At 38.9% G+C, this 26,516-nt stretch overlaps 1 protein-coding gene, 2 long non-coding RNA genes and 1 pseudogene across 5 annotated transcripts; 2 read left to right on the top strand and 2 right to left on the bottom strand.

Moving 5' to 3' along the window:
* Window positions 1-536: 536 nt before the first annotated feature.
* On the top strand, window positions 537-3,571 carry LOC309508668. Its single transcript, XR_014209658.1, has 3 exons — window positions 537-612; window positions 2,890-3,051; window positions 3,442-3,571. It is a non-coding gene; the product is annotated as an uncharacterized lncRNA (long non-coding RNA).
* A 1,164-nt stretch (window positions 3,572-4,735) lies between these two features.
* Window positions 4,736-5,498, top strand: LOC309508632. Its single transcript, XR_014209624.1, has 3 exons — window positions 4,736-4,899; window positions 5,005-5,184; window positions 5,379-5,498. It is a non-coding gene; the product is annotated as an uncharacterized lncRNA (long non-coding RNA).
* Window positions 5,499-11,994: 6,496 nt separating this feature from the next.
* LOC309508499 (threonine synthase-like 1) lies at window positions 11,995-22,122 on the bottom strand (annotated as a pseudogene). Its single transcript has 2 exons — window positions 19,585-22,122; window positions 11,995-13,665 (listed from the first exon to the last, which is right to left on the bottom strand). The product of its transcript is annotated as a threonine synthase-like 1 (transcript).
* On the bottom strand, window positions 16,293-19,455 carry LOC309508413 (uncharacterized protein). 2 transcript variants are annotated; one of them, XM_082183040.1, is made up of 7 exons: window positions 18,763-19,455; window positions 18,013-18,241; window positions 17,671-17,904; window positions 17,350-17,491; window positions 17,148-17,250; window positions 16,759-16,981; window positions 16,293-16,638 (listed from the first exon to the last, which is right to left on the bottom strand). In XM_082183040.1, exons 1-7 carry the CDS (start codon window positions 18,965-18,967, stop codon window positions 16,503-16,505), a joined length of 1,272 nt encoding a protein of 423 aa, XP_082039166.1. In that variant the 5' UTR covers window positions 18,968-19,455; the 3' UTR covers window positions 16,293-16,502. The 2 variants fall into 2 exon arrangements, with proteins under 2 accessions (XP_082039166.1, XP_082039165.1); XM_082183039.1 differs by having other exon boundaries at window positions 16,759-16,985; window positions 17,104-17,250; window positions 18,763-19,453.
* Window positions 22,123-26,516: the final 4,394 nt, after the last annotated feature.

Genomic DNA, 26,516 nt, shown 5'->3' with positions numbered 1-26,516 from the left:
TAAGACAGTGACTTGCCGCCACCTACTGGTGGTTTTAGTTTCATATTTAAAGTATTCTTTAATTAAAACATAAAAAAACTGTACAGTAAATCATTAAATAATTTAAAAATATCATCTAATTATTATCGACAAAACGTTGAAAATATCGAGACATATTTTTGTCAATATTGCGCACCCCTAATGTACGGTATTCATTTTGATTTCTTCAGGTCTTAAAAAGGTCTTAAAAAGCCTTAAATTTGACTTTAAAAATTGTGCAGGTACCCTGTAATACTCTAATGAGAGTTAGTAGACATGTAGGTGCAATTTTACTTGTAGACAACTGAATGTCTGTTGGGAGGAGCATTTTACTATTAAGATTTGAATAGTAAAATGTAAGTTATATCATTATGTCATTGCTTAATTTGATGTCAGAGATGGGTCTAATAGTTGTTTTCATTCGTTTTTTCTTCATTTCAGAAAAAGCTCCAGAACGTCTTAGCCTCAGGATCTGGAAGGCTACGAAGGGACTTTTCAGCTGCTGTTCCGGTAGTGCTGTGACTGTTGTGGAGCGTTTTATTCCAGAACCATCGTCACCTTCTCCAGATCACTCCGGCGTCAAGCCAAATAATGGTAAATCATTATTTCTCCAACATTAACATCTAACCCTAACGGTCAACTAATACTCTACTAATACTCTAATGAGAGTTAGTAGACATGTGCAGTGTTACTTATAGACCAATTATAGGTTTGTAAACATCCGGGATGCGTGCGCATCGTGGTTGCAGAAAGACCCGTTTAACAGCTGATCCTTACACGGATACGGATAAGAATAATACTAATAGCTCGATTTAAAACATTTTATATTTAATTTTCGTAATGTTCTCCGCATATTTTTTTGACCACTTTTGGTCCCGACATGCGCAGTAGAACCTGCGTGACGCCGTGTGACGTAGGGTGATAATTCCCCTATAGACTTATAGAATGTCTTAAAGGGACCAAAATAAAGTGAAACCAATTTTTTCCAACATTCATCTGACATTTTCGGAACATTCCGAGAACATTCAAAAGTAACGTTCCCATAATGACAAATTATAAAATAGAATGTTCCTTTAACCAAGATAAAACATTTTTGAAACGTTGAAAAAACTGGACGTTTTGAACGTTCAGGGAACATTTAGAAATAATGTTTTCTTAATTGAATGGGAATGTTAGCAAAACGTTCTCAATAAGGCATGAGCTCGATGGCTGTCTGACACACACCAGAAACACACGCACAGAAAGCCGCTTCACAGACAGCATACGATCCAGAAAAGAATTCAATTTCACCACTTATTGCTCTTGAATTGTCAAAAACATGCAAAATTGTCAAAATGGCTGTCGTGCCGAGTATTACAGAGTCAGTTATGTCATAAATAAGACATTGCTATGCATTTAATAAATGTGTTTAATAAAATATATCTATATTTAGATATGGCCCATATGATCTTTACCATTACAAGAACTGAGCCACATGTGCCAGAGTTGGCCAAATGAAGCCTGGAAATGTATGTTTTCTTTTTAATTAAAGATCAGATAAAATAAGAAAAATAACTTTAGCGTTGAATCGGAATCACCTCGTAATCGTGATAATAGTGAAATAAAATTACTATTAATATTGTGAAATAATATGTTGGGACATTTATGCAGGCATTAGGGATGTCAATTTTCACAAATTCCCATGATCGATCGTCGTTTAAATTAACGATCAATTAATCGATTAATCGTTAGCCTTAATACTGCGATATGCGTCTACTGCAGTGGCTATGACAGCATGACAGGGTCTGCAAATGCTGCTCAAAACGCTGTTCCTCACCAAATCAATTAGAATGGTTTTAAATATAAATAAAGGGCTAGTAGGATTGTAAAATGTTTCGATGTGATTGATAATTAAATGAATTATTTAATAATCAAATATAACTACTAATACAACGTGTCACCAACGCCGCCTCATATGCGCTTAGAATGTGTGACTGTTGTGGACGCGCTCTTCCTGGGACAACTGCACGCGCTGAATGAATCTGCTACCGTTAAACTGGATAACTTTGCTAGCACGTTATTTATCTAAAAGAAACGCATCCTATATGAGATTAATCAGATATATTCAAAATAAACATAATATTACAAATTATATCTGCACAAAATGACGCAAATTCATGCTCAAGTGAACTTGAACTAAGTTACGTGCCATATTCATTCAGAACTACTCATGTTGTGGACGCGGTCTTCCTGGAGCAACGCGACACAGCAACTAAACCCAAATAATTCACAATGTTTTATTACAATATTGTAATCTTTATAATGTTATGTAATATTACAGTCCCAATAGTCATTATTAGTCGTGCACTGCCGTTTGAGCTGCGCGCGCTTAAGCTGACGCTTTACTACAGAGTTCATTCTTAACCAAATGCATCCAATATGAGATCAATCAGATATAGATAGGCCTACAGACAATAAACTGTATTACAACTTACATTTGCACAAAACAAAAGCCTGCGAATGCACACGCAAACTTATAGTCATGATGAAGGTGAAAAATGGTCCCAAACATAACTCCAGCGCGCTCGCTTACATGTTTCGCGGTTGAGCAGCGCGCACGCGCATGAAGACCTGCTTAATCGATGATCGATAAGTTGTATCGATTAAATGTATTATCGACAATTAATCGATCGTCGATTAATCGTTGACATCCCTAGCAGGCATTAAGCAGAAGTCAGGTGGATAGCGTGAACAATTCCCATTACTTTAGATTTGTAACTTTACAGATAAGATTTGAATAGTAAAATGTAAGTTATATCATTATGTCATTGCTTAATTTGACGTCAGAGATGGGTTTAATAGTTGTTTTCATTTGTTTTTTCTTCATTTCAGAAAAAGCTCCAGAACGAATGAAGAAACCTGGTCGTTTCCGTAAGCGCTGGAGGGGTTTTTTCAGCAGAAATGTTGTGGAGCCTTTTATTCCTCCAGCAGATCCTGTTTCTGAACCATCATCGTCACCTTCTCCAGATCACTCCGGCGTCAAGCCAAATCATGGTAAATCATTATTTCTCCATCATTATTTTAAACAGTATTATCTTGTTTTCCACTCAAAATAAGGCTTGTTTTTACAGAATATTAAAATGATTTCCCCCATTATAAAATAATTTTCTCGACCAGCGCTGACATTTTTTAAATAAAACAATGGATCTAGCAACAGACACTCTACTAACTATAAGTCTACTAATACTCTACTAATACTCTAATGAGAGTTAGTAGACATGTAGGTGCAATGTTACTGATAGACTTATAGAATGTTTTAAAGGGACCAAAATAAAGTGAAACCAAAGTAACAATTTGATGTGACCACTGACATTGATAATTAATATAATAAAAATAAAAAAATAATAAAAACAGTTTTTGATATCTGAAATGTTCCATCCTCAGGTCGCTCTGGATCCCGGAGAACTGTTTCCACAGATTCCTCTCCGGGCATCACGCCATCCTCAGCTTGGTCCTCACCCTGGTCCTCACCCCCCCCTGAGGCCCATGTCGAGAGAGGAAGTAGAGAGTTGTTGAGTCTGAGCAGGCGAGGCTCGGACAGCGTCGAGGGGAGCTGGAGTGGCGATGGATCGGAGAGCCCAAGCGACAAGGGTTTGTCCAGGTCCAACAGCTTCGAGGGGTTTCTGTGTCCTCCGCTGCCGGGTCAAGTACCTGTCGAGCCAACAGAGACATCAACTGGCCGAACTGCTCGGCGTGCCGTGGACGCTTCTCCTGTGAACGAGAGCTCAACAGGTGAGACTGAAATAAGGCTTGGCAGTGCAAAGTCTACAGATAGAGATTTAGCTATTTCATGCATAACTGAGTCAAGTTTTTAACACGTCCGATCACATTTACTGTTGCTCGACCAGCACTGATATTTTTAAAATAAAACAATGGATCTAGCAAGCTAATAATTGTCTCATATTTTTCTGTTTGTTTTTCAGAGTCCTTTGAGTCTCTCTATAACGTGGAAAAGTTAATTGGATCCGGAGTATTTGGCAGGGTTTTCCTGGGAACACGCAAATTTGATGGCAAAAAGGTAAATCTTACTGAATTGTACAAACATTTTGCTCTTGCATGCATCAAAACACATTTAAAACAATTTACAGATGGTTTAATACTTAATACAAAGCCAGGTGCTTGAAAACTGTTACTGTTATTGAAACTGTTTTTTTGTTTTTTTTTGTGCAGGTTGCCATCAAGCGGATACGCAAGATTGACAATGATCGTTATCTTTATATTGTAAGTTGGCCAAAACCTGAATGTGTATTGAGTTGTTTAAGTGCAGATTACTTTAGTTAATACACCCGTAGGAAGCATTAGGTATAAATGTGATCAACAAATAAGCCTAGAGGCACCAAATAACTTTGAGCTGAAAAGGCTCTTTTGAACGCATCTAAAAAGATCAAAGAATAGTACATTTCAAAATGATGTTTTCTTCAGATTTTTACCCAGCTAACCTTCTGTCTGCTTCTTCTCTCTAGCCTGGGAATCGCGAACCTCTCGTTACAGAAGTGGCGCTGCTGATGATGATGAGGCGAGAACCCATAAGCCCCTTCGTCATACAACTGTACGAGTGGTTTGAACATCCTAAAGAATTCTCTCTGGTTATGGAGTATCCGGAGGCCTACGAGACCTTGTATGACATAATCACTCGTCAACCTTGGAGTGACTGCTTCTCACGGGTCGTCATGAGACAGGCTGTGCGGGCAGTGCTACACTGCATCCATCATGGTGTTTTCCATAATGACATTCATGCTGAGAATTTCCTGTTTGAGAAAGACACGCTAGATCTCAAGCTGATAGACTTTGGCTGCGGTCAGCTATTTAGTAGTGAAGGCTACGAGAGCAACAGATACAGGGGTGAGCATTTTGGGAGTGTGGAAACCTGAAGCTAGTGACTTACAAATTTTTTGATGATGCTTTAAAAAAAAAAAGCTCAACAATGTGCAAATGTCTTCCTTACAGGATTTCGGGAATACTGCCCACCTGAAGTCATTACAGAACCTCGATTCCACGCCGTCCCAGCAAACGTCTGGTCTCTAGGAGTGTTGCTGTACGAGTTGTCGAACTTTTGTCTTCCTTTTCGTAATAGAACGGAAATCACACAAGCCGAAGTTACATTTCAGAACCCCAACTTATCCAAACGTGAGTGAATAATGATGATAACATTGATAAACACACATAAAGCAAACGAGTTGTACAGAAAGTTAAAGGTTATAGTGTGTCAGAATTTTTATATATACTGTAGCTCAACGTACACCGAGAGCATCGCTGTTTTCAAAAATGCCAGGTCACATGGTCATGACTAACCAGCTCTCTCCTTATTAAAATGTGTACAGACTGCAGGGATTTGATTGGACAGTGTCTTGCTCTGGATCCAGCTGAACGCCCCAGCTTGGAGCAGATGTTACAACATCCATGGTTTGTTCGTACACTACGCTAGATTGGAGAAGCTGAGGAGATTCACTCGATCAGTTTCAGGTGTGTGGAAGTGTAACAAGCAGAGTAGGATTATTATCTTTTGTCTTAAATTCTGGATTATTTGTAGTGAGATTTTCAAATTTGTGTTCATTGTAATGTTCTTGTTATAGTCAAATCACCTTCATTTATATAGCGCTTGATACTATATGATAATGGTAAATCATTATTTCTCCAACATTATTTAAAAAGTATTATCTTGTTTTCCACAAAAAAATAAGGCTTGTTTTTACAGAATATTAAAATTATTTCCCCCATTATAATATTATTTTCTCGACCAGCGCTGACATTTTTTAAATAAAACAATGGATCTAGATAAAGTGAAACCAAAGTAACAATTTGATGTGACCACTGACATTGATCATTAATATTATAAAAAAATAAATAAAACAAAAACAGTTTTTGATATCTGAAATGTTCCATCCTCAGGCCACTCCAGATCCTGGAAAACTGCTTCCACAGATTTTTCTCCGGGCATCACATCCGCCATCGCTGCACTGACGAGAATGTCTCCCAAGCGTTGGGCTGGATGTAATAATCCACATAGCCTCTCTCTATTTACTCCCGAAATCTGAACCGCTGAAGACGAGGTGGATTAAGTTTGTTTTTGAAGAAAATGCTCCCTCAACTCTACCAAAATTCGTTTATGTCTGCTCGAATCATTTTACACCGGACAGCTTTTTGAATGAGGCTCAGTATAAAGCAGGTTTTGCAAAAAAATGGCTCCTGAAGGATGTAGCAGTGCCAACTGTTCGTGATCCAGCTACACATCTAGAAGTATGTATTACGCGTTGGTTTTCCAAATTGCCTTTGAATTTGTCAAGTTCATAATAACATGTTAGACTTATAAAGTTTGTGATAGCATGTGATAGCACCATGAGTCCAGCTATGTTGTTATTTTTTTATCGCGCTGATAGTGGAATCTTGATTTGTTAAGGACAGCACATCAGAACAGAGCAGCCAAACCAGAGATGTTGCTTGCCAGACAGACGCAAAACCGCTGACCAAGTCTGTTGGTACTCAGTCATCAATGAAGACGTTTCATGTTCGCTACAGGAGTTCAGGTATGTTTATGTATTACATGATACTGCTTATACAGAGGACCTATAACTAGTCTTGTTACACAATAAGTGTCACATAACAGTAACACACAACTACTTTGTATATTACAGGTGTCCAGACGACAGATACAGTTTCAGACATTGACAGTTTGTCACCAGCAGCTGGTTTAATATTTAGGACCTCTACACCTATAAAGTGGCCATCAAAGAGACCTCGTGTGGAACTGGAGGAAGAGGATGACGAAGAAACCCTAATGGACACATCATCTGTAGTAGCACCTGAAGAGCAAGATTATACATTTGATCCAGCAGAGACGGACACAACTTTAACGGAGACAGCAGAGCAGACATGTCGTAAGTTTCAAAACTGTGCATTTGTTTTAGAACAGGGGTGTCAAACTGAGTTCCTTGTTGGCCACAGCACTGCAGAGTTTACCTCTAATCATTATTAAACACACCTGAGGCAGCTAATCAACTCTCTAAGGCTCATTAAAAAAGTTGATCCTTCTGGAACTGAGTTTATCACCCCTGGTTCAGAATTGTATTATTTTTATTATTATTATATTTTGTTACTTTTGTATTTAATATTTGTGAACCAGTACGAGTTTTTGTTTCTTAGTGCTCAAGCAAAATGGCAGAATGAGACGCTAGATCGCCTGAGTGAAAGGGAAAGGGTCATCGTTGGAGGTGACATGAGGGCTGACTCACCAGGTACATAGTTGTAAATAAGAAGGATGCATGGATGCTCGGGTATTTTCCGGATCATGAAGCATAACATGCATAGGTAGTATCTAACTGAATTCAATGCACTCGTGGTAATAATGCTTTGTGTAATATTACTTTCAAAGGCCACTCTGCAAAGTTTGGAAGCTATACATTGATGGACCTTCAGACCAACACCGTTGTGGACACACCAGAGCTGGTTCAGGTGGGAGAGAAGAAATATCAGTATTTAAAAAAATTACATTTTTGAGAAGTTTAAAACTTCTGGTTTGTCTAAGATGATTGTTTCGTTCCCTATTCTTGTCTATTTCAGAGTAACGAAGTGGGAGGAAGCTACCACATGGAAAAAGGATTACAGAGGAGCCTTGCCCTGTTGGAAGCTCGTGGTGTTACTCTGGAGTGTATTGTAACTGACCGCCACGCACAAATACAAAAGTACCTCAGAGCATAGTTCGAATTACAGGGGGTACTGGGGGGTACTATACCCCCCAATGAAGACCCAGTAGGGGACAGAAATATCAGTTTTGGGGGGGTCAGATAATTTTTCTGATATTGTGAAAAAAATATAATTACAGTTACAATACAAGTCAACTCCTATTTTCACTGTAGGAACATTTTAATGTAAAGCGATTTCAGACACCCCTATTGTGGACCGTACCATTTTTAACCACCGTGGCTAGAAGGAGATAGAGAACGACTTCACCTTCTCAAGCAAGTGTCAACGTTGAATGACAAAACGCTAGTTTCATAAAGTATCATTCTTTTCAAAATTCCTTATTTGTATATTCAAAAATATTTAAAATAATCTAATTTAATAGTTATAATTTTTCAATGTAAATGATTTAATTTTATTGGTAACAGCCTAGTTGTTACGGCATCCAGTCTCCGTGATTCTCCCTGTACTCAATCTCGAGCGCCCTCTCCAGAATACTAAGAGCATTGCATACTTCTCCTAGTATGGATCATTTATGATTACGCTGCACCTGTTCTGAATGATCACTGATTACTCATACTATATCTTACTCACTCACTCAGCGTCCTGTGCGAAGTATTGTTTCACCCTGTGTTGCATGTCTGAGCGTTTTCCTGAATTATCCTTGCCTTACTTGTTTCCTCGATTGTCTGCAGCCTGACTTCTGACCCAAGCCTGTTCCCCGGACTCTGATTCTCGCTGCCTGCCCTGAACTTCTGCCCGTCTCTTCATTCCGTCGTCTGCCGCCTGCCCCGACCCCTGCCCGTTCCTGGATTCTGGCCATTCGGCTTATTCGTTTTGCCTGGCTTAACTGGTCAATAAACATTGTTGCATATGGATCTGTCTCTGCCTCCTGAATCGCAACACTAGTGTCTAATTATTTTAATTGAATATATTTATCAAATTTAAGAATTTGAAATGAAAGATGGAGCATACATTTAATAAAATTAGGGGAAAATGCCCTTTATAAAGGTACAAAAAATGATTCTGAGTGTTTTCAAACAGTGATGTAATGAAACATTGACAATTTAAGCTTGAAGGGAGTAAAGCCTCTGTTTAGGCTATTAAGGAAATGTAATTTTGCCAAAAGAAGAACTTTTATTTTAAATAAATGTTCATTTTAAATCAGCCTACTTCAGTGTGATGTTACCAGATTATCATGCTTAACACTAAGAATTTGAATAATTGTAATGTGATGATCAGATGCAGATATCTAAATCAAAGAATATAGGCGGTTTGCGGGTGGATTTTTTTATTTTTAATAGTGGATTCGGGCGACTCAAAGTGCACCAGATTAATGAATTTATCTTTAAAATGTACAAAATTTTCTTACGGGGGGGCATGCCCCCGGACCCCCCTAGAGGTACCAATCTCCACCAACAGAAAAAATTGTGGAAAACACATTAGGCTATATGATGATCTACAAAAAAATACACATTTTTATTATCTTATTATTAAAATAAATTATTATGATTTTACCACCTGCGCCACATTTTGAGGCAGGAAAACCCTGAAATAGGCAATAGGCTTCTTGTAAAGGTATTACTATTTACTAGTAATTAGAATGGTATTTCAGTGCACTTAACTTCTAACTTTTGGGAGTTGATCAAAACAGTTCTCTTTTGGATATATAATAACAATGAGATATTCTGTAGCCTATACTGATTATCAGTTTGTCGCATGTTTAGACCTTGTATGTGTGTTGCACAACACATGTTGCACTTGGCGATCACGGTGGGGATTGATATGGTAGTGGACCATGATGGTCATAGAAGAAGTGAAGGAGCAGTACCCCCCCCCAATTATGGTGGGGTAATTCACACTCTGCCTCAGAGAACATAACATCAACCAGTTTTATGATGTGTGGCACATCGAAAAAGGTTTTATTCAATAACATAGATTTATAAGTGGGTATAATATGAAAATTAAGAAATTGTGACAGTTTATAGGCATATCACAAATATTTAGTAGTGGCAAACTGTGAACATCACTGTTTTTATTCTCAGCAGTAAAATGCTTGTCTATATTTTTATTTACAGGGATTGTGAGGAAACTTGAAAACATTTCCAAGATGAAAAATTACGGAACTGGCAGAGAAGCATTAAAAACCACATTTACTGGACTGCATCATCTTCAACCACTGGACCAGAAAGAGTGGCAAAATGGAAATCGATTCTGAACCATGTCAGGAACGTACACAGAGGATCCAAACTTTCCTGCTCGTCTACATCATCTAAAGGGAAGCAGAGATAGAAACAAGTGGCTTGTTGCCAGTATGATACTGTAAACAAATATTATTTTTATGCAACAAGACGTGTAAACTTTTTTTTTTTAAAGGGACTGTTAGTCGAAGTGTAAATAACCTCAAATTAAAGTTATTAGTTGTAATTAATGCAATTTTTGTATCATTTCTCATAGGAACTCAGGCATTCTACAAGCTGGAGAAAGTGATGACAAACACGCGGATTTTGAGGGACATCACCAAACTAAGTCCACATCACCAGACTTCATCTTTGGAGTCATTTCATAGTGACATTCTACGGTTTGCCCCAAAAAATGTGGTGTTCCCATTTCTTGGAATGTTGTGCAGGTAATTGAACTGCTGTTAAAATAACTTTACATCACTATAGGCTATTTTCCTGAATTGTGTCTGTGCACTTGCAGACTAAACCTGGCTGAACCTTTCATTACAATGAAAATGCTGGTCGTGCACAAGCAACATCATCAACAGGATATACATTTATAAATACATTTTGTTTTATTGCACAGAGTACCTAGATGACCTGCAGGACCTAATATTTGAGCATGTTTTTGTGGACCCTGCTCCATACATGGATGAGGTACTTAAGATACCCATACTATCAGACCTTTGTGCGGAGTATGAGCGGCCAGACAAGGAGGAGGTCATTTCCACCATGGTGTCCAGATTCAATCATCAGCTGGTAGGAAACCAACATATCTGCCCTGATCATCTGGAAACTCACGGCGAACCCTCATCACCACACAGGCTGGAATCACGACACGTACCCGACGGCCAAGGAAACCCCAGCACCAGCTCACAAAGGAGCGATATGCCAGAAACCTGTAACGACTAAAACACAGGCACATGTACAGATAGTACTTTATTTTTCAGCAATGTCTTTGTTTTGTTTTGTTATAGCACAGCCTATGCTTCATTTTGTGCAAGACTCCTGAAGTTATTTCTTACTATTGTATATAAAATGTCAAATATTCACTAGTTTGTTTACAGTATGTATTGGTTTTGTAGAATCGGCAATGTTTATTTAATTACAAGAATAAAGTAAGATCCATCCACTAATTATTTATACAAATTGTGAAATAATTTTCTTGTATTTGCAGAGTGTATTGTGATATTAATAAATATTAAGTTTGTTCTGCCATATGTGTTGTCAATTTCATGGTTGCAATTCAGAATATAGCTAAGTTTTTACTTTTGTGCAGTCAGTATGTGTAGGTTGATTGTAGATGTAAATATATTATTATATTATATAGCCCTGCATTAACATTTTCAAACTTTAATAAAATATAAAAACTTGAAAATAACATTTAAAAACACTATCGACACTTACTGTACAATTCCACGTAGACGCAAGGTTCCATTAGCCTGGAAATCCAGACCTAAATCTAACTCGCTGAGCAAACTCAACTTGTGCTCTCGCGAGAACTCTGGAATACCAGGGTAAGGTTCCACAGTCGGCTCGATAAATGTATGCATTCTGAAGAGAATACACGTTTAAACAAACAGGATTCAATCCAGGATGCTCAGTCATTATATATATATATATATAAAGATATTGGGAAGAATGTTGATAAAGCAAACCGGTTTGGTTACCATTGACTTCTACTACATGAAGGGGAAAAAACGGATTAATTTCTCAATATTATTATTTTATTTGTATTTTTTTTGTGTTTGACAGAATAAAGAAAGTAATTGAGGTCTGGAACAACATGAGTGTTTGAGTGAATGATGATGAACTATCTCTTCAAGAGGGAAAAACTTTTTGTTTGCCTTGTCAGTTTATTTATTTGTATTTCAACCCTTAAAGAAATAAGCTACACATGTCAACAACAGCAATAGGAATAAAAATGATCAATAAATTATTTTTATTAATAATATTCAAAAAGAATAATTCCACCAAGTAATATTTCCTTATGTAACTGTAGACTGTTTGCTGTTGCCAGCAATTAAGCAACTATCAGTATAAACAGGCTTTTTTAATAAAGTTATCAACACTAAATTAATAAAACATCTGAGAGATTATGATAAAGTACAATTAAGACTAGTTTATGGACTTACATGAAAAGCATTTGAACTATATCTCATGACTTTAGATTTGATGGAAGTATAATGTTTGGGGTTTCTTGACAGACTTTGCCATCAAGTGGACATGTGCAGGTACTGCAGGTTTCACTGGACTCTCAGAAATGAGTCTTGTATCATAGTTTCTACTTCATCTGTGAGCTTGTTATAGTCAGCCTGACATACTTTATGTGGATGATGTCCACTGTTTCCCATGCACTTCAGCAGAGCGTCATGCATCTGCTCTCGGCCTCCAATGCTGCAGAGTTTATCCAACTGCTCAACAGGATCCGGTGGGATATCTTGACACTGAAGGGCTTTTAAGACAGCCGGAGCAAACTTCCCGTGGTGTGCAGTGGAGCATATCACAAGGTGCAGTGGAGAATATCGCAGGTTTTGTCATGTATACGATCGGCGACTACTTTCCCAACCGCTGTGTGAGTGTCCATTATGAAGCCTGTTGTAGTGTGCACCTCCTGTATGGCCCTCAAACAGTCTTCTTCAGAGCACCAACCAGCTTGAAGTTCCAGATTTATCTTCTGCCGTAAAGTCTCCGACACTTTAAAGATGCGCTCTCTTTCTAGATTCAAACACAGATCTCTGACAAGACTTCCATCCCCACCGGAAGCGTGATGGATGAACCTCTCAAGGTTGGAAGACTTCAGGATATCAATGGCAGGAGAGTTTGAAACCTGCAGCTTCCGGTTGCGGAGATCATACTTGCCACTAGCGATGAAGTCGGATATGATGCAGTTATGATTGGATGCACAGATCACCTTCCGTATGGGTATTCCCATTTGTTTGGCATACAGGGCTGACATGGCATTGCCAAAGTTTCCGGTAGGGATGCACACGTCAATGGGGTCTCCGAAAGTCAGCGTGCGATTTCTAAGCAGGTCCATGTACGCCGAGCAGTGATAGACCACCTGAGGGAGCAGTCGGGCCCAGTTTATCGAGTTTGCGGTGCTGAGAACCGTGGCATATTCCACAGCTAAATGTCCGATCAAGCTCGAGTCCCCAAACATTCGTTTAATGCTCCTCTGGCAGAAGTCAAAATTGGACAGGACGCTGATGGACTTGGCATTGCCCTCCTGAAATCCTGTCATCTGTAGCTTCTGAATCTCACTCACTCCGTTCTCAGGGAAAACCACAAGCACGCCGATCCTCTCCCGGTCACTGTCTTTAAGATTTCTGAAGCCGTTCAGCACCGCGCTTCCGGTATCTCCAGATGTGGCCACTAGAATCAGGTAGTTGCACATCTGTGGCGGGCAGTGGGCAAACAGCTGAGGCATCAACTGCAGTGCCAGGTCTTTAAACGAGGCAGTTGGGCCGTGAAAGAGTTCTAGAAGATACTGATGATCAGTGAGGTGCTTTAGAGGCACAACCGACTGATCGGCGAAGTTCTGGCCGTAAGCACGACACACCATTGTGCTCAATTCTACAGGGGACACATCCATAGGATGGATACAGTTTTCCAGTATGGCCACAGCTCTCGTGGCATGGCTGGATATTCTCAACCATTCTGAAGGTTCCAGTTTGGGGAAACCTTTTTTTTGGTACGTAAAGCATACCTGTCAAGTTTTGGATTTGAAAATAAGGGAAATTTTCCGGCGCCCACCGCGAGCAGTCCCACCACCCCAACCAAGCTCCAGTATCCCTTACATTTTAAGACAGGTGTACAAGAAAGCTAAAATCACCACTTTTAAACTACAATTGGCTTTATGCACAGCTGCACTACTTCCTGAACTTCAGCCAGCTCCTTTGTTTCCTGTCTGCCATTATTGGACAAACTGATTAATCCAGGTGTGCCTGACCTCAGTAGTCACAACAACAATAATCAGACACACCTGGATTAATCAGTTTGTCCAATAATGGCAGACAGGAAACAAAGGAGCTGGCTGAAGTTCAGGAAGTAGTGCAGTTGTGCATGAAGCCAATGATAGGTAGAGGTCGACCGATAGTGGATTTTACCGATAACGATAGCTAGGTTGGGCCATACTTGCCGATAACCGATTAATCAACCGATAGTTTTTAAAATTGATACTGGATAAAAACAAACATAACACTCCAAGTAAAACAGTGCTGAACTTTATTATAAAAATAATAAAACTGTATTGAACCATGAAAACATGCTAAATGAAATAAATATATAATATGAATAAATATTGAAGTCAATAAAAGACATTCATTCAAACTGAAACAAAAAGTAATACTCTAAATAACAAATAAAACCAGTTACATTCAAAATGTAACTATTAAACTGTTATTTTTCAAGCCAACTTAATGAATAAAAAAGTAACAAAATTTGATCGGTATAATATTTGAGCAATACAATTGCACCTTGATCATTCATGTTAGTTTGATTAGTTTCGCATTAACTATGGTTAACAAATAAAAACCTTAATTTAAAAATGTATTAGTACATGTTAATTAACAAATAATTAACAATCCTTATACAGAAGTTATTAACCTTAGTTAATGTTACATATGGAATTTTATTGTAAGTGTTATCATTTCATATAAATCCAAACAGTCATGCTTAAATATCTACAATGCCAGAGCATTGAAATGACATAAATATTAAATGTATAGTCTCACACTTTTGCTTCTATTTTATAAACACTTGATTATCTAATCAAAATAACAAAACATGTATTAAAGTGATGACGAAAAAATAACCGAAATCTAATGCTTTTCTGATTTGTTTATATGTTTCTGTCGGCTGTATGAACATATCACTTTGCTATCTTATGTCTCTAGCTTTAAATATGCAACTTCTCTGAATATTAAATGCATAAAAGTGACCAGCTGTATATAAACGAATGCAAATAGAGGTAACAATTGTGACATTAAACATTCGGGTCGGACTTACGTTTATTTTTGTCAGTGTTTTAACCGCTTGAGGTACTACTAATGTTAGCGTCCTCTCAGCCTCGAAGGCAAACAAACATACTGTTGTGCTGTTCTTTCTCTACTAATGCAGCATTTAGTCAACAAATTAATCACTTTATAATGATATGACAACATGTACTGTATACATACATAGGCTACCTTTTAGCTGTCGGTGCTTTAAACACGCATCTAATGTCAGCGCTCTCCACGCAGCGTGTGCTCTCAGTGCAGCACGCAGAATCACGTGTCGAAATAAACAACACGAGGCATCAGCGATAGTTTTTATTACACCTCTAGAGGCCGCTCTTGTACTGCATGATGCCAGCAGACCCTTCTCAGCTCTCTCTTACTGTGTAATGAATGACAGCGCGCGCTTCTCAGCCGCTCCAGCAACGGACGCAACCAGGAAAAACTATCGGTATGTATTTTTGCCGATAACGATAGTTCCACCAATCAACTATCGGTGCCGATGAATCGGCAAAACCGATGAATCGGTCGACCTCTAATGATAGGCCTACCTTTGTAGACATTGACATGCTGTGAACATTCATTATATCCTAAATGAAAACACAAAAGGGTATATATGAAGAGCATTTATTGAAAGGCTTATTTGCATATTTTCTGTTCATTTAACATTGCTTGTCTTTACATTTACATTTTATTTTCATTCCACACATTCTTTTCATTTCATATTGTTTTTGTTTTACAGTTTTTCCTTTTCATTTCACATAACTTTTCTTTACTCTTTTAGTGAGTTGTTGTACAAATTTGTAGCAGACTTTGCATTCTTTAAGACTGTTTTGGAAGGAGTGTATTTGTGGGCTGGGCCAGAGTGGTTAATTTTACATGAGAGTAGAGCGCAAACAGTTCTGTTGTCTAACGTCATCCTATTCTCTGTAACAATCTTTCGTACCATGCTAAACACCCTTTCTGAACTTGCATTGCTATGGGGAATGCATAGTAAAGCCTTCATATGTTTTGGCAGCTCACTGAACCTCATGTCCTTTCCTACCAGGCCCCAGAATCTGTCGATTCTTTCTTCTTGGGGGAGTTGCTTACTATCTGTCACCTGATAGTCTGTGAATTCCTCTCTCATCTTATCCTCTTTCAACCTCAACTGAGGGAACAGGGCCCCTAGCCTTTCCACTGTAAAGTAAAACAAGTGTTTGACTGAACATTGCAGATCTAAACAAGTATCAAGTATACTGTGCCAATTAATTGTTTGGTTATCAATGGGGAACTGTCCCCAGAGGATGTTGTTATGATGCGATGTAAAGCCTTTTGAGACAAATTGTTTGAAAAAAAATGGGCTTTACAGATAAATTTGCCTTGCCTTGCCTAATATCAATAGGCTTTATGCACAACTGCATTACTTCCTGAACTTAAGCCAGCTCCTTTATTTCCTGTCTTACATTATTGGACAAACTGATTAATCCAGGTGTGTCTGACCATTGCTAGGGTGGTTGCTAGGGTAAGTAGTGGAGCTGGGCATAAAGCCTATTGGAAACTGTTTTTATTATCTACCTGTCCCTGGAGTTATGTTAAGACGAGCTGCAGGGTCCAGCACTTTCAGGTCCCTCAGGAGTGGATGGTCGAGGGGAAAGGAGGAGAACATCTTCTTAAGCACTGCCTCATAGAAGCTTCTCACAGTTCTACAACAGCATAAGAGTGAAAAAAATGCATTAGTGGTAATATTTTAGGCACACTACAGCCTATACTCTCATACTGTTAAAAGATGATATCATAATATAACTACTGGGTAATATACTCACTGAAAGATTTTCTTCTCGGCTGACACAGGGAGCTCAGCGCTTCTCATGAATGCCTTTGTGTCTGCTCCGATAAAAAGATCTTCATCAGCCAACTGATGTCCATCTCCATACTCCACCTCCCTGAGAGGTACAGCCACGATTGCCCTGGCTGGTATGAGGTAGCCCATGATCCTCTTCATCAGCCTGCACATCTCCTCTTCAAGTCTGTGAATTTGTATTCCCTCTGACTGCAGATAATATCAATGGTCACAACAAAATAACAGTGAAATAAGAATGCTACAATAAGCACAAACATTTAGTTATATCCTATTATTCACTCATTCACTCAATATCATTGACACCCACCTGGAAGGCAATGTTAAATTCAGATAAAGGCTTAAGGGCAGCACTCAGGAACAGGAAGTAGGTCTTCACGATTGGATCACGCAGATGGCTTGCCAGATCACGCACTTTAACACTCCTCTCCACCTCTTCATGACTGTTAAAGTAGGCCTACAGTACATAGAGATACAGGGTGGCAATACATGGTTAAAATTGAAATATAGCATGGTAAACTGTGTAGATATCTGCTGAGTGGAGTTACCATCCTACCTGTAGTGCATCCCACTGGTTCAGCACCCTCTGGATGCAGGTTAACAGACTCAGCCATCTGGTGCTGCAGTACCTGAGGAGCTTCAGGTGATCTGAATCAGTGAAGTCTACAAACTCTTTGTAGACTTCACATCTTTTTGCACTGAGAGATAGAAAATTACTCTGTTAGTGGTTGGAATTGTGAGTGTGTGTGTGTGTGAAGAATATGAACTGCAGGCCTACAAGGCTACCTTGTGCATGAGTTAGCCACATGCAATGTTGTTACATTGTAACACACAACATTAGGTGAGAGAAATAGCAGGCCTATATGTATGCATTTACCTTCTATCAAAGTGGGTGTATATCCCCACCAGGATGTCTTCCACTGGTACCTGGGCTGCTCTGATGCCACAGCCAGTGGCCAGCTGTACCAGGTGACAGATGCAGCCAAGGTCCTGGACGTGGGGCTGGCTGGTCTTCAGTCTGCTGATGACCGAGTTATGGCGGCCTTTCATAACACTCGCATTATCAGAGTTAAAGGCAATCAGGAGGTTATCCCATGGGATGCCTCTTTTTCTATTGGAAACAGGAAAAAAATGCCACAAAACGTCTCAGACAAAATGTAAGGTTGTAATTAAATACAATCTACTAAACATGTCAACAACACAGTGCAGTTCCCCTTACCTTAATGCTTCACTAAGCTTTTCATACAGATTTTCTGCATTTCCTACATTGCATGTAGGCATCTCCAGGAATCTTGTAGAGACCTGCAGAGTGGCCTCATCGTAGAGTCTAGTCAGGATGACGAATTCTTTTTCTGTTTTTCTATTGTTCGATTCGTCGCACATCAGTGAAAAGGGCTGAGATCGGCATGTTTTGGCCAACTCGTCCTCTAGTTCTGCTGCTATGGCACCTGTTGAGTGTCCAGTAATTAGCTAGTAAGTTAGCCTACAACACATGCCATGGGTTAATGCTCAAATGCATGGGCGTCAGTTTGGTTTGAAATGTGCTGGGTACAGAGACGCATTCGGAAGCGCATTTTCAGAAGTGCTGGGTACAATGACGCATTCATTTTTTTCTCTCTTTCGCGCAGGGTCGCTCGCTCAACACAGAAAATATGTGGAATAAGGGCTGCTTCCGACTAAAAGTTTTTTTTCTAGTCGACTAGTAGGCTAGTTGTTCATTTAAGTCATTCATAAGACGTCTAAATGTGTCTAAATACGCTGTGAATGGGAATGTGCATTATACGCTGAGTTTCGGTTCATTTATGAGACAAACTCCAGTTCACTCGCCGGCGCCTCCATGTCCCCACCGAACTCAACGCCTATGCTCAAATGTTAGAATATTCAAACCCATTTCAAACCCATTTGATACCGTTTTAGCAAACGTACAGTAGCCCAGCAGTAAGAAAGATAGGTATGTTAGCTAATTTACCTTTGATGATTTGAGTAGCCTTAGTTTTTCCCGTTGAGTATTTTCGTGCAATAGCAGAGTCCGGGAACATGTCAGCTACACACTTGTTGAAGTCATCGTGGAAGGAGAAAGGAATGTTGTTTTTGGCACACAGCATTGCCATTTTTACCTCTGCACGTATGACCTGGTCTGCATCGGTGGCATTTCTCGTCACGAATGCTGACATCGCCTGGGCATGTTTTTGTCCCTCTAGCCCGCGCTTGTGCTTGGCGGATTTCTCGTGCTGAGAAACATCATTCCTTCCCCCGTGTGAGATGCTAAAATCAGTTACAAAACTTGCAAAACGCGTGACTGTCCCCCACCCTGCTCCTCTTCAGAAAATTAAATTCGCCGTCCCATTGATCACAGTATTTACATGCGATTTTAGATTTTTTGGCAGGAGTGCCTTCCGAGAAGGTCGTAGCGTCCATCATTCGTCTCAGTTGTATTTTTTTTTTCTGTTTTTTCCCGCGTTGTCACTCATCATCTGACCTCACACACTAACCTCGCGACAACTGCCACCTACAGTAGGCTACTGCAGGTGGCAGTTATCGCGAGACTAGTGACAGAGCTCAGATTGGTAATGTTTTTTTGTTTTTTTTTACTCCGCCCGGGCCCGGGGTATTATTATTTTTTAATAATTATTAAAAAATTATTTTTTTTAAAACGTAAACAAATTTTTTTTAATAACGCAGGTTAAAATACGGGAGATTTACGGGTAAATACTAATACGGGAGGACGGCGGGAAAGAAGGGTAAAATACGGGACTTTCCCGGCCAAAACGGGATACTTGACAGGTATGACATAAAGCCCTCCATCTGGTGCAAGACCCTCTATGACGACATCACTGAAGAACTTGGGGTCACTTGACATTTGGCTCCTCGTTGAAACAAACACCTCTGATTCTGAATCCTCATATCTGAGCAGAGTCCTCAGGACTTTATCAGCCACGTCCTCCACGGAGTCTCCCGTCCCACAAAGGACTCTCGCATCTAGCCATTTCTCATAAAACTGCTTCCTGTAATGTAATATCTCTCTCATAGAAACACCAGCATCCTGACCCACAATCCTGTTCACCTTCATTCGAGAGAGTCTCTGCATGATATCTTCTGTGTCCACATCCAGGTACACGGCCAGTCCAGAGCGCTTCAGGTGCCGCATGGCGTCCGAATGCAGGGGATTGGAGCCGGTCAGAGAGATGACACTTCCTGTGGCTGCAAACCTGCACACTGCTTTACCTTCTTCTTCAATAAAACCATCACCACCAATTTCAGAGAGCTTGTCTGCCACACTCATTCCCCACGTCCTTTCGAGAACATTGTCATCTATATCAATAACAGGCATACCTAGTCTGTGTCCCAGAATCCACCCTACACAGGTCTTCCCTGCTCCAGGAGGACCCATCAGGAGAATGTTTCTTTCATGCGGTTTAGAGTTTTGATTTGATAGCCGTGCTGTAGTGAAGTATGAAGGAGCAAATAGCAGGTGGGTCCTCAGCTTGCTCACTTTAGCCAACAGCTGGCCGAAACTTGCAGGGATCATCTTGGAAAAAAGATCAAATAATCTAGGAAGCAGAAATATGTTTCAGAATTAAAATCATGTCAGTAGATTACAGATAATTTGCTAAAATACAAAATGTAATGTTTAGGCCTGGTTTCACAGACAGGGCTTAGAGTAAGCCAGGATTAGGCCTTAGTTAAATTAGAGCATTTGAGTAGCTTTAATAAACGTGTCTTAGAAAAAACATGACTGGTGTGCATCTTGAAACAAAACAATGGCACTGACATATTTTAAGATATGTCAGTGCAAGATGCTTTTAGTTAAAACAGCTCAAACATACATTTTAGTCTGGGACTATCTTAAGACTTGTCTGTGAAACTGAGGGATATTGTATAGGCCTTTATCACAACACAATAGAACGCTGGAAGTAGCCGTGAAGCAGTGTACGGCGTCTTCCGGTTATTGCACTGGACTACTTCGCTCTCGCATCTGCCAAAAGTTTCTTTTTTTGTTTTGTTTTCTTGATTCCATTTTAATGGTTTGATTAAATTGCTTTTCATCTAAAGGTGTAACTACTTAACCACCGGAAGTGCGAGTACACTGCTTGGTGATTTCGAACGTTCCAAAACCAGGAAATGAGATAAAGGCCTATTGGTTTAATCTATGTAAAGATTTGTTTTAATAAAGACACAGCCCGTCCCAATGGAACCCTAGGCCTTCGACGTCTTTCTCCAGTTCCACGCTTTCATGACATAACGCTGCTTTGTCTGTCGGGTGTAAGTCTGCTTCCTTCTGAAACCTAAAATGACAAATGGGACACCCTGCAGTCTTGTGGAACACCACAGATGCACATGAAGTGTGCCGTTTAGAACAGGGCCTTAAAAGTCACAATGAAACGGAAGTATAGACAGATCTTTTCTTCTGCATTGTGATATCTTAATGTAACAAATTATTGAAAGGAATAATAGTAGGACTTTCTTCACGCCCAGACGAAACTTACCAATTCACAAAATTAACGGAATGCATACCTGATATAAAAAATTGGATGACTAGTAATTTCCTACTACTTAATTCTGAAAAAACAGAGATTCTAATTATTGGACAAAAAACTCCCTCACGTAATAACCTAGAATACTGTCTAACACTTGATGGCTGCTCTGTTAAGTCTTCATCGTTGGTTAGGAACCTGGGTGTGCTCTTTGATACCAATCTTTCATTTGAAAGTCACGTGTCTAGTATCTGTAAAACTGCATTTTTCCATCTTAAAAATATATCTAAATTACGTCATATGCTCTCAATGACAAATGCGGAACAATTAGTTCATGCGTTCATGACATCAAGGCTAGATTATTGTAATGCTCTACTGGGTGGTTGCCCTGCACGCTTAATAAACAAATTACAGCTGGTCCAAAACGCAGCAGCTCGAGTTCTTACCAGAACCAGGAAGTATGACCATATTAGCCCGGTTCTGTCAACACTGCACTGGCTTCCTATTAAACATTGTATACATTTTAAAATACTGCTGATTACTTACAAAGCACTAAATGGTTTAGCTCCGCAGTACTTGAGCGAGCTCTTAACGCATTATAGTCCTTCACGTCTATTGCGATCTCAAAATTCCGGCCAGTTAATACAGGGTGTCTACAGATAACAAGTTAAATTTAAGACTTTTTAAGACCTTTTTAATGCCACTTTGAATTAAATTTAAGACCAAACCTGTGATGGAAATACACATTATATTGCATACGTATATGTAATATTTAACCTAAGTAATTGAAATAATTTAATATTAACTACTTGTTTATTGAACTAAAATCAATGTAACATTTGCAATCGTGAGAATATTCAGCAACATAGCTCCCGTCATGTTATGTTACTTAACTATATCACATGTTATAAATAAATAAAAAAACAACATTTAGAATTTTTACCTCAGTATGTTTCTTCTGTGAGTTTTTTTATGTGTGCCGTTATGCTCATTTGTTTTGATTTCTTACTATAAAATCTATCACAGAGACAAGCAGAGCGAGCCTCAACAGCGTTACCAGAAAAAGCCTACATTATCATTATCAATAGCAGTTTAAGTAATAAAATCTGTGACCAGAAATATTTAAGACCTATCGAATCTGAATTTAGGACATTTTAATACTTTAAGGCCTTTTATTAGGAACATTTTATTTAAGACTTTTTAAGGACCCGCGGCCACCCTGAATAACCAAAATACAATTAAATATATCTAATAAAATATATATTTTAAAGTTAAATAACCAAAATACTATGTTTGATAGTTATACTTATAATTTTGTTTCTATTACATGCAGTTCTAACTTGAGCTCTTAGCTCTCCGGTTAGAATATTGGCTTCTTACTGACCCTTTAAAGGGATACTCCACCGAAAAATGAAAATTCTGTCATCATATACTCACCCTCATGTTGTTTCAAACCTGTATGAATTTCTGTCTTTTGCTGAACAGAAAGGAAGATATCTAGAAGAATGTCAGTAACCAGACAGTTTTAGATACCATTGACTTCCATAGTATATATTTTTTTCCTACTATGGAAGTCAATGGTATCTAAAACTGTCTGGTGGAGTATACCTTTAAGAAACACAGAACTCACTCTTGCACTCACACTTACAATCTCACACACACACACACACACACACACACACACACACACACACACACACACACAACTCACTCACTCAGATATGTGGTTTATGAGGACTCTCCATAGGCGTAATGGTTTTTCTAATGTACAAACTGTATAATCTATCCCCCTACACTAACCCTACCCCTAAACCTACCAATCACAGATTTAGTATGTTTTTTAAGCCGTTTGGTTTAGAAGGACACATATGTCCTCATAAACCATGTTTACGTTGTAATACCCATGTCATTATACACATTTGTGTCCTCATAAACCATATACAAGAACACACACACACACACACACACACACACACACACACACACACACAATAACACACTATATTTTTTTATTAGCCCCGGGTTTAGCCGGACAGCCTGTGTGGGTGTGGGTGTGGGTGTGTGGTGTGGTCATTGAAAATGTGTTCAGATATATATTCTTCACAGAAAATGAGCCAAGGCCAATGAGTCTGAGTTTTAAAAAATAATTAATCGTATAATTTTTCTCTTGATAAAAAATGAAACCGGGTCCTACAGACCCGAACACCATACAAGGGTTAAAACGACACTAACGAGACGCTTAACAACACAGCGTACAAAACAAACATTTTATATAGATATCATATTCTAATTAAATGAATACTTACAATCACAGAAATAATGTCCTTGGCGATGGTCAATTTGCTGCTGCTCGTATCCGAAAGCTGAATCACAGCTGTTCTAAATAAGCTACATATGATTGGTTAATAATAATCCTATTTCAGTATCTTGCCGCACTATTGGCTCGACTGATATAGTAGGCAACCGCGTTTGCCTGCATATTTACGGGTCGTGCAATATCATTTCGGGGGAACATGTGCAATAAATGGGAGTGGCAACACTTTTCATATCGTTGAGAATAAAACAACCGTCCCAACTTTACAAATCCAGGTTCTCTCTCCATGGGGATCATCCATTTCGAAAAGTAAAGCAGATACGGAACCTCGGCCCACGCGAGATGCAATGCGATTGGTTGCTGGACCAGCCAATGGAATTAATATGTGTAATATTAATATTTAAAATTGCCTAGTCATTAGATTTGTGAATTCTTTTTCTGAAAAACAAAATTATATCATTAATCTTTTAATTATTTTGGCAAAGTTTTAAATCCATAAGACAAAAATAACTCAAAAGAAACCCTCCTATATTACCTTTTATAACACTGATCTCACAATATACTTAGAATATCTTTTAAACATGAGATCACAAAACAAAAAGCTTATAAAAACAATACAAATTTTAAAGCTTTTCAAATACATATAACTGCCCTGATATTATAAACTTTAATTTCTGCATTTATTATTTATTTTATTATTATTATGTACATTTATACTTTAGTTGTTGTTGTTATTCTTTGGTTTATACATTTTGAATTGTATTTACAGTGCCTTGTATTCATTTAGTTTTTTTGTTGCATTGTAGGCTACTTGAAATGTTTGTAATTTAACTAAATAAATAAAAAGCACAATATGTTATGTATACCATACGTAATAAGATGTATTTCTAAAATCAATACTTTCAATATTATAATATTATATATTATATGACGTTACTGTCACAAAAATAGCTTTAATGGTTCTGTTTTTTTGGTTTTTTTTAAGCAAGTCTGGAGGCTAATGAAATGAAACAGTAACGCTATTTCTGAGGATATTTCTATTGTATTGTATTGTATTGTCTTGTATTTTGTACTGATTTTCTTGCAGGTTGGCGATGGCGCGTAATTTCATGATGGGCGGAAGAGGAAGTGAGTGCTTTAATTTTTAATTTATTTGTTATGGTGTGTTGTACAATGACTGACTGATCCCATTTGATCCCATTTATTTGATTCATTGCATGTGAAATAAACTTGAATTGAATTTGAGTAACTTAACTGAAGTAAAAATCTGTAATTGACCACAGACATTGATTATTGATTATTATGATTAAACTAACGTTATGTGATATGTGAAATATTCCATCCTTAGAGCACTCCAGATCCAGGAGAGCTGCTTTCGGTCAGACGGCTGGTCGGGAGGTTTGGACGTCCGATTCTGATGACCGTGATCAGGATCCGCTGCCCCGAGATGGACAAAGTAAGTTACACAATTTCCTTACTTGAGTGAAAGTAAGTTACAGATACTTTTGGTCAAATATTACTCAGTTACAAGTAAAAGTTGAAAAGACTGATTTTTACTTGAGTAAAAGTACAGAAGTACTTGTTTTTAAAAGTACTTAAGTATCAAAAGTAAAAAGTAAATGTCATTGCACTGTTTTATTATTGTTTGTAATACTTACAGTACCTTATGCCTCTGAATCTATGCCTGCCTACCTACCCACCCTCATATCAATATATCATTTATTTCTAGAACACAGTTCCTGTAGTGGGATTGAATGTGAGATTGAATAAGTGCTCTCAATAACGTCCACAATAGTTTCGGGCTGTTCCCTCAAATAGTGCCCTATTTAAAGATTTTTGGCTTTTAGGATGAATATGTCAGCCACTGTTATAAGCTAGTGTGCTCCAAAACAATGACAAAATGAGCATTTAAAAGACCAAACCCAACATTGAAAATGAAAGTCAGATTGATGTCAGAATCCAACTACTTTCTACTCAAGGACCTTGACATAAATGTAACGTTAGTGGAGTAAAAAGTATGATACTTGTCTTTCAAATGTTGTGAAGTTAAAGTAAAATGTTTCCAGAAAAAATAGTACTCAAGTAAAGTACAGATACTCAAAAAGTGTACTTAAGTACAGTACTCAAATAAATGTACTTTGTTACTGTCCACCTCTGCCGCTGCCAGACCCGACCCAGACACAGAGCCAGGATCGTCCTGGATATTTACCATCTCTGTCTTCTGAGTTTTCTGTTTCTGTGTCCACAGGTCAGGCTCACGGGACGAGGGCGAAGCAGAACCCAGATGTTGGACGTCCGTCCACTTCATCTAACCACTCTCGCAGAGGTCAGAACAGGGCAGGATATAGGCATGGGCAAGGAGGGGCAATGCCCTCCCAAATGCCGTGACTGCCCCCCAAACGTGATGGCATGTAAAGATCCCAAATTTAAAAAATATTTCAAGAAAAATGGTCAGAGTGAGCGCTCTCTGCTCTCTATCCCTCATTCAAAGTAGCTACTGATTGGTAGATGCATAGGGAGGGCGTGGCCAGTCGCTTCACCGGCTTGTGGTGAACCTGCTGAGCTTCACGTCTCAGTCAGTCACTGCAGAGCGGAGTACGCAGACACACTGTCGTCAGCTGAGCTCAGCCCCTGTTTTGAGTTTCCTTCGCCGTCAGTCACTGAAATTATTTGGTTACTCTTTCTGTAAGCGTTCTCATTCCCTCCATATCTCTCTATCGCTTTCTCTTGTAATTTGCACCGAGTGACGAGTCGAGTATGCGCCGATTTCTGGTTGCTAAAGCTAGCACTGGCAGCAGCAACGAGGCTGCTAGGGCATTAGCTGCAGCAGAGACCGAATCACCCGGCTCGTCGGGTGATACTGCTCCTCGACTCGCTACAATTTCTAACCCCCGTGCTCAGTCCAGTACCAGTACACCTAGTTCTAGTTGCACA

Source organism: Leuciscus leuciscus (genome assembly GCF_965113295.1).
Source record: "Leuciscus leuciscus genome assembly, chromosome: 10".
Taxonomy (NCBI): Eukaryota; Metazoa; Chordata; class Actinopteri; order Cypriniformes; family Leuciscidae; genus Leuciscus; species Leuciscus leuciscus.
The sequence above is the reverse complement of the archived record's forward strand: the minus strand, read 5'-3'. Positions and strand labels throughout refer to the sequence as shown.